Source organism: Aethalodelphis obliquidens, unplaced genomic scaffold (assembly GCF_003676395.1).
Source record: "Aethalodelphis obliquidens isolate GAN/ISIS:26980383/991018 unplaced genomic scaffold, ASM367639v1 scaffold1, whole genome shotgun sequence".
Classification (NCBI taxonomy): domain Eukaryota; kingdom Metazoa; phylum Chordata; class Mammalia; order Artiodactyla; family Delphinidae; genus Aethalodelphis; species Aethalodelphis obliquidens.
This window is the reverse complement of record NW_020837945.1, coordinates 78854301-78866695: the sequence shown is the minus strand read 5'-3', so window position 1 is coordinate 78866695 and position 12395 is coordinate 78854301. Positions and strand designations below refer to the sequence as shown.

General features: G+C 39.6%; 1 protein-coding gene across 2 annotated transcripts in view; it reads left to right on the top strand.

Moving 5' to 3' along the window:
* The window catches only part of LPP (LIM domain containing preferred translocation partner in lipoma), a 688992-nt gene that overhangs the window by 416698 nt on the left and 259899 nt on the right, over positions 1 to 12395 (top strand). For both annotated transcript variants that reach the window (XM_027109047.1, XM_027109037.1), the window contains exon 7: positions 10482 to 11174. In XM_027109047.1, coding sequence (XP_026964848.1) covers positions 10482 to 11174 — 693 coding nt within the window. The remainder of the gene's footprint in view (positions 1 to 10481; positions 11175 to 12395) is intronic.

Genomic DNA, 12395 nt, shown 5'->3' with positions numbered 1-12395 from the left:
CACTGTATAAACTCAAACACCAAGCTTGTCCATTTACTTATCCAGTCATGATTTGTTAAGACCTGGTGTGAATCCTTATGATGAGATCAAGCTCTTTTTGGCCAGTAAAACTCACTGCAAGTATTCAGAATTTACCCTTAGAATCACTGGAGTTTGAATGTCCTTCTGACTTTTTTTGTAGAGGAATAAATAGTATTAGAAGAACAAGAAGTGTGACATGCTCCCCTCAACTCTGTGCCTTGTCCAGTGAAGCTCATTTCTTGTTTGGGTTATAGAAAGACTCTCATTTGAAGAAAAAGATAGGAGGAGAAAATGACAGTATTCCCTGGTCTTCTTTGTTGTTCCGATGAGGAGTCCGTCTGGAGAAGTAATAGGAATTTTTCAGTGTCACTCAATTCTAAATAGTGGCAAAGCTGGAATTGTTTTGCCCCTGAGCTCTACTGCATGACCCTTCAATTTAATTGCTCATCCTCCCTGGTGATATTTCTATCTGCCAGTGTCCTTAACTGAGAATGGAAGTTGCAAAATTTGGCTTCCTGGTGTTTGCAATCAGTCAATCAATCAATCATGAGCAAAGCTTTAAAGTCAGAAGAGGAATGTTGCATCCATTTTTTATACGACAGCAATCAGCTGGCACAGTACAGCAGCTGCCTTAGACTATGAACTCTTATTGTGTACAGTTCATGTCACTCTATTGTTTCCCAGATAACGGCACTGAGTATCACTTGCTGTCTGTTGTCCCACTTACTCCATTATTTTTCTTCTAGGAGAGAAATATTTTTCTGTACCCACATAGACTGAGAAGGCCTCTTGTTTGTGTTTTTGTGAATTTCTCATATGTGGTTTATTTTACTTTTTCTTTACCCGAGAGAGGTAGAATTGTTTTTAAAACTTCTAACTATGGAATAGGCTACCTGGGTTGAGTCCTGGATCTGACACCTGCTAGCTGTGTAACCTTGGGCAGTTACTTAATTTCTCTGTACTTCAGTATCTTCATCTGGGAAATAGGGGTAAGTAGTAGTTTCTGTCTCAAGGGTACTTGTGAGGAGTAAGTATAAACTGCATTGAATACAAAATATTTACAGAAAGTAAATGTTACAGAAGTGTTTGCTATTATTATACATCTTTTTAAAGATACCAGTAGGTATTTTAATTTGTTTTTACTGCCACAGTGATATACAGATAAAATACATAACTACAAGTGACAAATGGTCATCAGGTCTTGTTCAAATAACTTGAAACAGTTGTCATGAAAAGAAAATTGAAGTTGAAATATTTGTAACCCTATCTTCTAACAAATCAACCATCCCTCTTTCCATAGTTTGTCTGGTCCTTGTCCATATGGAAATACCGTTCTGTGTAGCCTCAATTGTATTGTACACATGATTGATTTCCCATTCTGTGGTTTTCATTTAATATTTACATTTTCATTTAGCATCTTAAGCATGTTTTCATGTCTTTATAATAGCTGGAATCAAAATGTAATGAAGGAGCTTTGAGTTTTATGTTGCTGTGTATATGTCAGGCTTTAGCTTTTGTATATTTTCCCCTTTGTTACCTTAGAAAGTTTCCTTTCTAAGTAGAAATCAGTTTTGCTCATTACACCAAATTTTGTCAAAAAATTGAATGAATTAAGAATTATTTGAGTGCAGTGACTTTGATTCACTTTGTCTTATTGTGACTTTAGCAACTAGCTCAGTGCCTGACACAGAGCAGAATTTCAATAAATTTTTGTTTAATAAATACCTTGGATTCATTAAATTTGAGGAGATTGGGATATTGTAATTATTTGATAGTTAATTCAAAATGTGTTTCTTTTCAGTACATGTTAAAGATTATTTTAAAATGCTTTAGTCTCTTTCTTTTCATGGTACTTTTTTTTTTTTTTTTTTGCGGTACGCGGGCCTCTCACTGTTGTGGCCTCTCCCATTGCGGAGCACAGGCTCCGGATGCGCAGGCTCAGCGCCCATGGCTCACGGGCCTAGCCGTTCCGTGACACGTGGGATGTTCCCAGACCGGGGCTCGAACCCGTGTCCCCTGCATTGTCAGGCAGACTCTTAACCACTGCGCCACCAGGGAAGCCCATTCATGGTACTTTTATTTAAAATTTGCCCATTGACTATTTCTGTAGGAGTTTGAGCTGGCATCAAGTAAAATTTACATATACAGTCCGACCATTGAAATGAAAATACCTCAAATGCTTCTTTGAAAGATAGTAGTGTTAATAAATTCAAAAGGTAAAGTCCTTAAACTGTTTAGAGGGAGGGAGAGACTAATGAGATTACTGTAATTAAGTATGCATGAACACATTATTGACTGGGAGATTTTTGCAGAAACTAACGCCTGTGGCCATAATACGCCTCCAGTCAAAAATGTGTTAAATAATGTAAATTGATACAGCCACTATGGAGAACAGTATGGAGGTTCCTTAGAAAACTAAAAATAGAGCTACCGCATGACCCAGCAATCCCACTACTGGGCATATACCCTGAGAAAACCATAATTCAAAGAGTCATGTACCACAATGTTCACTGCAGCATTATTTACAATAGCCAGGACATGGAAGCAACCTAAGTATCCCTCGACACATGAATGGATAAAGAAGATGTGGCACATATATACAATGGAATATTACTCAGCCATAAAACGAAACGAAATTGAGTTATTTGTAGTGAGGTGGATGGACCTAGAGTCTGTCATATAGAGTGAAGCAAGTCAGAAAGAGAAAAACAAATACTGTATGCTAGTACATATATATGGAATCTAAAAAAAAAAAGAAAAAATGGTTATGTTGAACCTAGGGGCAGGATAGGAATAAAGACGCAGACATAGAGAATGGACTTGAGGACACGGAGAGGGGGAAGGGTAGGCTGGAATGAAGTGAGAGAGTAGCATTGACATATATGCACTACCAAATGTAAAATAGATAGCTAGTGGGAAGCAGCTTGGTGCTTTGTGACTGCCTAGAGGGTGGGATAGGGAGGGTGGGAGGGAGACGCAAGAAGGAGGGGCTATGGAGATATATGTATACATATAGCTGATTCACTTTGTTACACAGCAGAAACTAACACAATATTGTAAAGCAATTATACTCCAATAAAGACGTTAAAAAATGTGTTATATCAGAGTTCCTTGATTGTCAAGTAATAAGAGAAATGAGATAGCTAACATTTTATATATTTGGTTGTAATATGACAAGAGAAATGCACTTTTCTTGGGAGACCATTACTTATTTATTCAAATGTTTGTTACATGCCTACTATGTACTGTGATATGAAAAAGCCAGTGGAAAAGCAGCAGCGAATAGAAGGGACAATCTCTAACTTTATGAGAACAGACATACACAAGTGTGATATGTGTAGAAGAGCTCACTGCGCCAGAGGATTTGGGCAGAGGTTCACTGAGGAATCTGACACTCAAGCTGAGACTTCAGGGGTTCTTAGGAATTAGCTAGATATAGAATCCAGAGAGAGGTGGGAAGACCCAGAGGTATTATCCATGAGACAGGAGAGAATCTAGCACATCAGACATGAAAGGAAGTCAGTGTCAGAGAGTAACATGACATGTACCTCTTGAGAGTGACATGACATGGACCTCTCAGGGAGAGACAGAAGAAATAGATTGAGTCCAAATCACTCTACTAAACCACTGAAGATTTTTAAGCAGGAAAGTAATGTGATTAAATCTGCATTTGAGAGAAATCACTCTTCCTACAGAATGAAGGATTCATTGAAGGGGAACAAGCATAGATACTGGGAGACCAGTTTGGATGCTGTTGGATAATTCCTGGTGAGAGGTGGTGGTGTCTTGGAATTGAATTACAGCAGAGGAAATGGTTGAAATGCAGACAACTTTGAGAGATATAGAATTTCCTATTTAGGGAATAGGATCCATGGGATTTGATACTTGAATGGGATGTGAAGGAGAGGCTGAAGAATGACTCCTAGTGTTCTCATTTGAACAGTGCTGGGGTGGATGCGAAAACCAGATGAAAGGCATGAAAAGCAGATTCAAGGGAGATGATAAAACAGTTTTTAACATCTTGAGCCTGAAGAGCGAATGAGACATCCAAGTAGACACATGAAATAGACAGTTGAATACTGGGGTCTAGCATTTCAGGTACAGATGGATTCTGGAGAGAGAACTTCAAGAGAGTCATCATACATGGGAGCTATTTCAAGTTGTGGGCGTGGTCCTGGAGAGAGTTAATAGAGGAGAGGAGGTCCTATGTCAGATAAAAAGGATCTTTATTCAGGGGCGATTGGGCAATATGTTGACTGATGTTGTCAGTAGCACTTTTATAGAATGATCGGAAAAGTACTTCTAGCAGAAAGCTAGCAAGAGCCTGGGTCCTTGATGTCACTGTTGAACAGACATAGTGGTTCTTGGCTGCCCTTTCTATTACAAAAGACAAATTTCTATCTATGACCGTGATAATTTGATTTTCTGTAGCTTACAGTTTGACTTCTTCCCAACTTATAAAACATGCAAGTCAGTTATGAAAACCCTGTAAGGTATTTGCTTTAATGGAGGTATGTACAAAGACCATTGGCGGTATAGCCTGAGGACCATAGAAAATCCCCAAAATCCTTCCAGGGGATTTTTATGTCTTTTTATGTTTTTATTTTTCCATTAATTATTTTGTAAATATCTTCAACATGTAAAGCTCTTTTAGGCTAATGGGAAGAGGATAGGATGTCTCCCTGTCCCCCAGCAGTTTATAGTCTGGTATAGGGGCTAATACATAGTAACTGTTGAATGGATGTCTCCAGACTTCCGGAAAGACATTACAGAAGAGGCACCATTTGATCAGAGACTTAAAGAATCAGTAGGCAACTTCCAGGCAGAAGATGGCTATGTTTGAGCTGCAGATGAGAAACATGGAGGAGAGTCATAAAGAACAAATCATAGACTATAGAAGGAGGTGCTGGTGGACAGATATGAGTACACACATGAATGTACGGTCTATTCCCATCTCTACATAAACCTAAGATTAGGCTTAATATGCTGTGACTAATATAGGAAATAAGGAGGTGTCTAGACCGAAAGGCAAGGGCTAGATTGGAACATCCTTATAAAAAGTGTATTTAAAAAAGGGAGAGAGAGTACACCATGATTAAAAAGAGTTCCACACAAGGCAGAGTCATTGGCAAATCTGGATCAGCAGAGAGCTGGGATCAGATAGTCATGTTAGAGAGATCACTGTGACAATATTGAGGAGGAGATTGAGAGAGAAGTGAGGTTAGATCATGGCAATAAACAGCTCTGAGAAGTGATGATGGGAGCCAGAACTAGGAGAGAGAAAGTGAGACGGGGGTAAAGTACAGGGATGCCAGAAGTAATCAGGGCTTATATAGAAGACATAATAGTGGATTAGGGGTGTGTGCGTGTGTGTGTGTACGTACATGCAGGGTGTGTTCAGGGAATGGGCGGGTCAATGGTGAGAGGGATATAGGAATGTAAGATGTTATTCCGAGTTGGGCAGAAAGGAAGTTGAGGGCCTGCTCCCAAAGGTGAGCACAAGAGGTGCTCTTACAGCCCTTTGTCTGTTCTTGTCTCATGGCCACAGCCAGTTCTGCCTGGTAGTGGAGACATCCATTCAAACAGTAATTGATCAGTCCCTCTACCAGACTACATACAAACTCCTGGGGGACAGGAAGACATGCGCTATTCATCCTGGGACACTATCCTCCTCCCATTAAGCTCGCTGAGCTTTCCATGTTGAAGTTGCTTAGAAAATAATTAATGGAAAAATAACCACATAAAAACACTGCTACAGAGATATTCAAGTCTCAGGGAAAAAATATGTATGTACGTGTATATATATATATATATATATATATATATATCTGTATGAGTGTAATTTTTAAAATGTGCTTGTTTTTCAAAATGAAAATGTTAAATCATGATAAAACTTCAAGAATTCTTGCAAAGAACAAAAAAGAAATGAAATGCCAAAAATAAATATTTGGAAGTGCCTACTAATCCAGTAAGTAGAAAAGGTTCGCTGTGTATTTAATTGAATATGTGGGCCAAGAAAGTGTTGCCACAGCTTTCTTTTATCATCAAGAACATAAATAAGTATGCTTTAAAATGATTCCTGTTCTTTACCCCTTCCACCTCCAATGAGGTAAAGAATTTAAAATTGCAAAGGAAAAAAAAAAAGAGCTAAATGTGCTATTTTCACACACGTAGTTTTGAAATAGAAAATACTCAGAAACATACCGGCACATACATAGCAGAATTCATAATAAAGTTGTGAGAAACCTTCTCATCTAGGGACATATTTCCTAGAAGATAGCAATGGCTCCTGAAATTGCTCCCTGATGCCTTCCTTCAAAGACTTTAGGAATCTGTAAGTAGTGAATGTGTGTGCACATGAGTGTATGTTCACCAAGAAAGAAAAAGTGAAAGAAATTTGTTGAAAAAAGTTGCTGCTAAGGAGTTAGGTCTGCATTCTTTTTTGTTTACTTTATGAATGTGATTGGTTTTCATCTTCAAAGTATGTGACTTTTGAAGTATCTGTTTTTGGGGCAGACTCCTTTCCAGCTGCGGCCCAGAGTATGCCTGTCATTAGCTCAGTTGCTCAGTCACTGTCTCCATTTATAGTTGGGTTTGTAAAGTGTTTAAAATAGGAACTCTGGGTTTCTGCTGATCTTGAGTCATCAAAGAAAAGAAAAGCTTTATTCCTTCTTATATTCAGTTCCATCCATGTGGACAATTTTTTTTTTTTACATTTATCAAGTTTAGTTTTTATTTCTCAGGAACTTTTAACAAATTATAATAAAATGATAGATTTGTTAATTGCTTAGTAGAGGGTGTAACACAGTAAACTTTTAAGCTGTAATTATTATAGTTAACAATAATAATAACAATTATTATTATCATCATCTTTCAAAAATACTCCATCAGTGATTTTGCACAATTCTGTACACCTAAACACTGATAAACACTTTTAAAACAATGCTTTTATCAAAATTTCATAGCACAGTAGCATCATTTTTTTAAAGCCTTGATTGAACTCTTTATTTGATAAATTATCTCTGTTTCATTAGTTGTTTTGTCAGGTTTTTTTTTCCTTGTTCTTTCCTTTGAAACAAATTCCTCTGCCTTCTCATTTTGCTTAACTTTCTCTGTCTCAATGAAATTTGATGAAACAGTTACCCATCCCGGTCTTGAAGAGGTGTCCTTGTGTGAGACCATCCCTATACAGTCTACCCAGTGGCTTTGGTGGGAGAACTGTATCTGAAGTGAGCACCGAGTTACATCTTTCCCCAGGGTATGCTGGCAGCTATCACCTTGGTAGGAGGCGGGGCTGGAGATGGAGGGGCTAGGGCCAGAGCCAGGTGTGAGCCAGGGCTTCTCTTCTGTTCAGTGGCCAGTACCACGCTAATGGGGGGAAGAGTCAGTCCCCAATGTGGACATTTTTTAAGACCGACATGGTTGACTAGAAAAATCTAACCTTACTTTTTTTTTTTTTAGGTTCAAACTGACTCTTCCATACTCTCTGCTACAGAATGTCAGGGTCTTACTGAGCATTTATTTAGGAATTTCTTCAGGGTATATATTTTAACAAACCACTTAATGTGGAAACTGCATCTTCTGTTGGGTACTATTGGGACGACCTTCATACAGAAGGGAAAGGCTACTCGACCAAGACAAGAATACTCAATGATGCTTAAATTACAAAAGGAAATGGCAGGTTTGCTCCCTCAGAGGCTACCAAAAAAGGAAAAAAAGATAACTCTATTCAACAGCTTTCTGTAACTTAACAGAAAACTAAATCTAGAATTACAAAATCTCTAGGAAACTACAATTGAGACAAATCACAAATATGACAGAAAAAGATAGCTGTCACAGTCAGATCCCAATGAAAATGAGAGCACACAGAAACTAGTCCCTTTCCAGGAGCTGAGTTATAAATGCATTGTGTACATAGGTCCACTTGGGGATAGAGAAGCCATTAGGGACAAAGTGATAATCTGGGGCTAGCAGAGTCAGAACTGTCATCTCCCTAGGTTCAAGAGGACCAAGGGGGAGAGCAGTGATTTAAATAGGAGGAGAGAGTGTGGTAGAAGAGAGATCCTAGAAGGGACCAGTGACCCTCCTTGCCTGACAGCTGGGAACTTCACAATCAGGTTCCCAGAAGACATGTGGCTCAAGAGTTTACTGGTGTCTCTCAGCAGGGGCACTGTTGGCATCTTGGGTTTGACAATGATGTGTTTTTGCCTTTTAACCATTCAATGAAAATAGAATCCCCTAATCACTGTGACAGTAAAAAACATTGCCACACATTTCTAAACTCTCCCTGGTCGCTAGGTGATTTCCTCTCCAGTTGAGAACCGCTCTACAGAGAATTCCCTGGCAGTCCACTGATTAGAATTCCACGCTTCCACTGAAGGGGGCATCAGTTTGATCCCTTAGTTCCAGAATACCTGGTCCAGGAACTAAGATCAGGCAAGCAGCATGGCATGGCCAAAAAAAAAAAAAAAGAGAGAACTACTATATTTTAACCAAACATCCCTGAAATGTTTTAATCTTTATCTCTGGATCAACCTAGATCACCAGAAAGCTATTCCCAGAAAGCCATATGTCTAAATCAGTGTACTTGTATGTTTTGGTGGGGACAGGATAGCTGTACTATCTCCAGCCCCACATCCACATCCCAGGCAGGAAGGAGGAAAAGGGAAAAGTAGGAAGGGATCATGCTGTGTCAGGAGAGCTCTAGCTTTTCCAGAAATGCTTTGCATACATCTCATTGGCCAGAACTGTGTCACATGGCAACTCCTACCTACAAAGTAATCTAGGGAAGAGTGGGCACATTGCTGCCCCAAACAAAACTGAAATTTTTTGAGTAATGAAGAAGGACGGTGGGTATGGGGAAGCAGTTAGCATCTGCCCCACATGTATGTATCTCTGATGGCTTGGTGTGGGCAAATGACACTAGAGTAATATAAAGTCTTGTGTCGTTTCTTCCTATACATACTAGAATTGACCTGGAAATTAATGAACAACCGAATTAGGGTGTGGTCATTCATTTCTTGTATCAACAGATCTAATCATAGTAAGCCAGCGCAAAATTAAGACAGTCTGTCGCTGGAATGTTTACAGATCCCTAATAGACTAGTGCCTTAGGATGAATGTTTGAATCTTCAAACCTTCCCTAAGCCTTTACTTATCCCCAGCCTAACCAAGACCTCTCACAGTTCAGCAGAAAGTCTTTTAATCTTTGTGGCCTTAGGACAGTTTTAGGGCATTCAGTAAGTATTTCTAAATTGAACAAATGAATGCGACAAAAAACAGAAAGATGTAAAGGGAGGAGGCTGCATTTGAGTTATCTTTGGTAAATCACTTTTTGACAGGAATCTTTGATCCTAAATTTAGTATTTCTTTGGTTGTACCAGCAGTATTTGTTTATTTCTCCCAACACCCCTCATTGCTTTTTTTGTTCCCTCTGCTTAGTCCTTCAGCTCTCTTTCTCTAGTATTGCCTTTTAGCCGTATGGTGACCAAGTCTTCAGGTAGTCTGTTTGAGATCCCATTGTTCAATTTATCTGTTTTCTTTTGGTGCTGGTGCTTTTGATGTTTCTGTATGTATTTTTAAAAAAATCATTGCCAAATCCAATGTCATGAATTTTTTTCTTCTGTGTTTTTTTTAAGGAGTTTTATAGTTTTAGCTCTTACATTTAGAGCTAGAATTTTGGGTTACTTTTTGTATACGGTGTAAAGTAAGGGTCCAACTTCATTCTTTTGCATGTGGATGTCCAGTATTCCCAGCACCATTTGTTGAAAAGACTATCCTTTCCCCATCAAATGGTCTCAGCACCCATGTCAAAAATCAAACCATGTATGCAAGGATGTATTTCTGGGCTCTCAATTCTATTCCATTGGTCTATGTCTGTCTGTATGCCAATGGAACACTGATTATTATAGCTTTGTAATAAATTTTGAAGTTGCGTAGTGTGAGAGCTCCAGTCTTCTTTTTCAAGATTGTTTTGGTTATTCAGAGTCTCTTGAGATTGCATATGGATTTGTCTATTTTTGCAGAAAAGTTCCATTGGGATTTTGACAGGGATTGCATTAAATCTGTACATTGCTCTGGGTAGTATTAACATTTTTACAGTATCCAGTCTTCCAATCCATGAACATGATATGTCTTTCCATTTAGCTGTATCTTCTTTAATGTCTCAGCAACATTTTGTACTTGTCAGTGTATAAGACTTTCACCTCTTTGGTTAAGTTTATTCCTAAGTTTTTTCTTTCTTTTTGATGTTATTATAAATGGAATTGGTACACAGAAGCACAACTGATTTTTGTGTTGTCTGTGAACTCTTAGAAGGCAGGAACCATGCCTTGTTTATGTTTTGCCGAGTTAATACAAAAGTAATAATGGCATTTATTAATATTTGTTTATGTATTTTTATTTTTTATTAGCAATAATCTTTGTCTTTTTTTTTTTTCCTTTTCTTTTTTCTGCTTTAGGGCTCTACTAGCTCAACAACAGCTTCTCCTCCAGTCTCCACCCCTGTCACAGGACATAAGAGAATGGTCATACCAAACCAGCCCCCTCTGACGGCAACAAAAAAGTCTACATTGAAGCCACAGCCTGTACCCCAGGCTGGACCCATCCCCGTGGCTCCAATTGGAACACTAAAACCCCAGCCTCAGCCCGTCCCAGCCTCCTACACTACGGCATCTACCCCTTCAAGGCCTACCTTCAACGTGCAGGTGAAGTCAGCCCAGCCCAGCTCTCATTACATGGCTGCCCCTTCACCAGGACAATTTTATGGCACAGGACCAGGGGCCCAGGGCTATAACACTCAACCAGTTCCTATCGCTGGGCAGGGTCCACCTCCTTCTACACGGGGAGGCATGGATTATGCGTATATCCCACCACCAGGACTTCAGCCTGAGCCTGGGTATGGGTATGCCCCCAACCAAGGACGTTATTATGAACCCTATTGTGCAGCAGGGCCTGGCTATGGGGGCAAAAATGACTCTGATCCTGCCTATGGTCAACAAGGTCACCCAAATACCTGGAAGCGGGAACAAGGCTATACTCCTTTTGGCACCGGGAACCAGAACCCTGCTGGGATGTATCCAGTTGCTGGTCCCAAGAAGACCTATATCACAGATCCTGTTTCAGCCCCCTGTGCACCACCACTGCAACAAAAGGTAGGGAACTCATTAATATAGTGATGGGAATAAGGGGGTACCTATCTTGGTCTGCCTTCCCCAGGAAGCAGAGCCTAAGGCAGAGGTATATGTGCTACTTTTATTTCATTAGAAAGTACAATCTGAAGGAAGTGCATGAGCGAAGCAGGAAAATGGGGAGATCCTATTTGGGGGTATGGGGGTGTGTTACCAATATGGCTTCCGTTTAGTATCAAGTACAACTAATTTTTCAATCTTGAAGGAACATCTTCCAAAAGACCATATGAACCATAGCAGCTCAGGACAATCTGTTCGGGGAGAGGAAGGGAAAATAATTTATCTTCCAGCTCCTTTCCTGTTGGTCAGAGCTTCCTTCTGTGGGTCATAGACTTCCTCACAGTTAGATGTTGCATTTACTTGGTCACTAAATAGATCTGAAGTATCTGATGCCTCAGCAGGGACAGGGAATCCCCACATGTGGAGGTGAGAGGTGCTCAGGGCAGTATGAGATGAGCTGATGACAGGTTGGGCTCATGTGAAGGTGGTCAGAACCCAAGCAAACTTGGTACCATAGTGACTGCTGGGGAAGAACAAGTGGACAAGGGCCCAGGAGACAGGTGAGGCTAAGGAGATCTAAGGTAATGCAGATACCTTGTCTAGTTTTCTTTGGGAAGGGGCTGTAGTAGAATGGCACTTGTGTACTACCCCTTGTTTATCTACATTAATGATTCTCCAAGAAGAATATTACTCTCCAACCATTAACCCTATTAGGCAACTTAAAAAAATTCTTTATGACAGTTATCTTTTTTGTTGTTTGATTTAATTTCAAGCATGTATGTGTTTTAAGTCAACATGTTCAATTACTTCCTGTGAATAGGCAAGATATAATACTATACACACCTACTCACCTACAACTTGGAGTTTTCATGTGTCCTTGAACCAACATGATGATGTTTCCTCCCCCCATGAAAAGAGGAACCAAGGAGAGTTACTTGGAAGGAGATAGATGGAGAAACCAACCTAGTTTCCAGCCATTGTGTTAGAACCGAGCATTCCCTTCCCCGTAGTAAGAACTGTAAGAAATCAGAAACTGGAGAGCCCTTGATTATCGAGAAGTTCAATGATAAATTGGGAGGATGTACTGGGTGGAAGTTTGGACTATATGTTTGTTTTTTTTTAATCCTTTACACAGTTGAGATTGTCCATTTCCAGGCATATCCATTCACATTTTCAACATTGTAA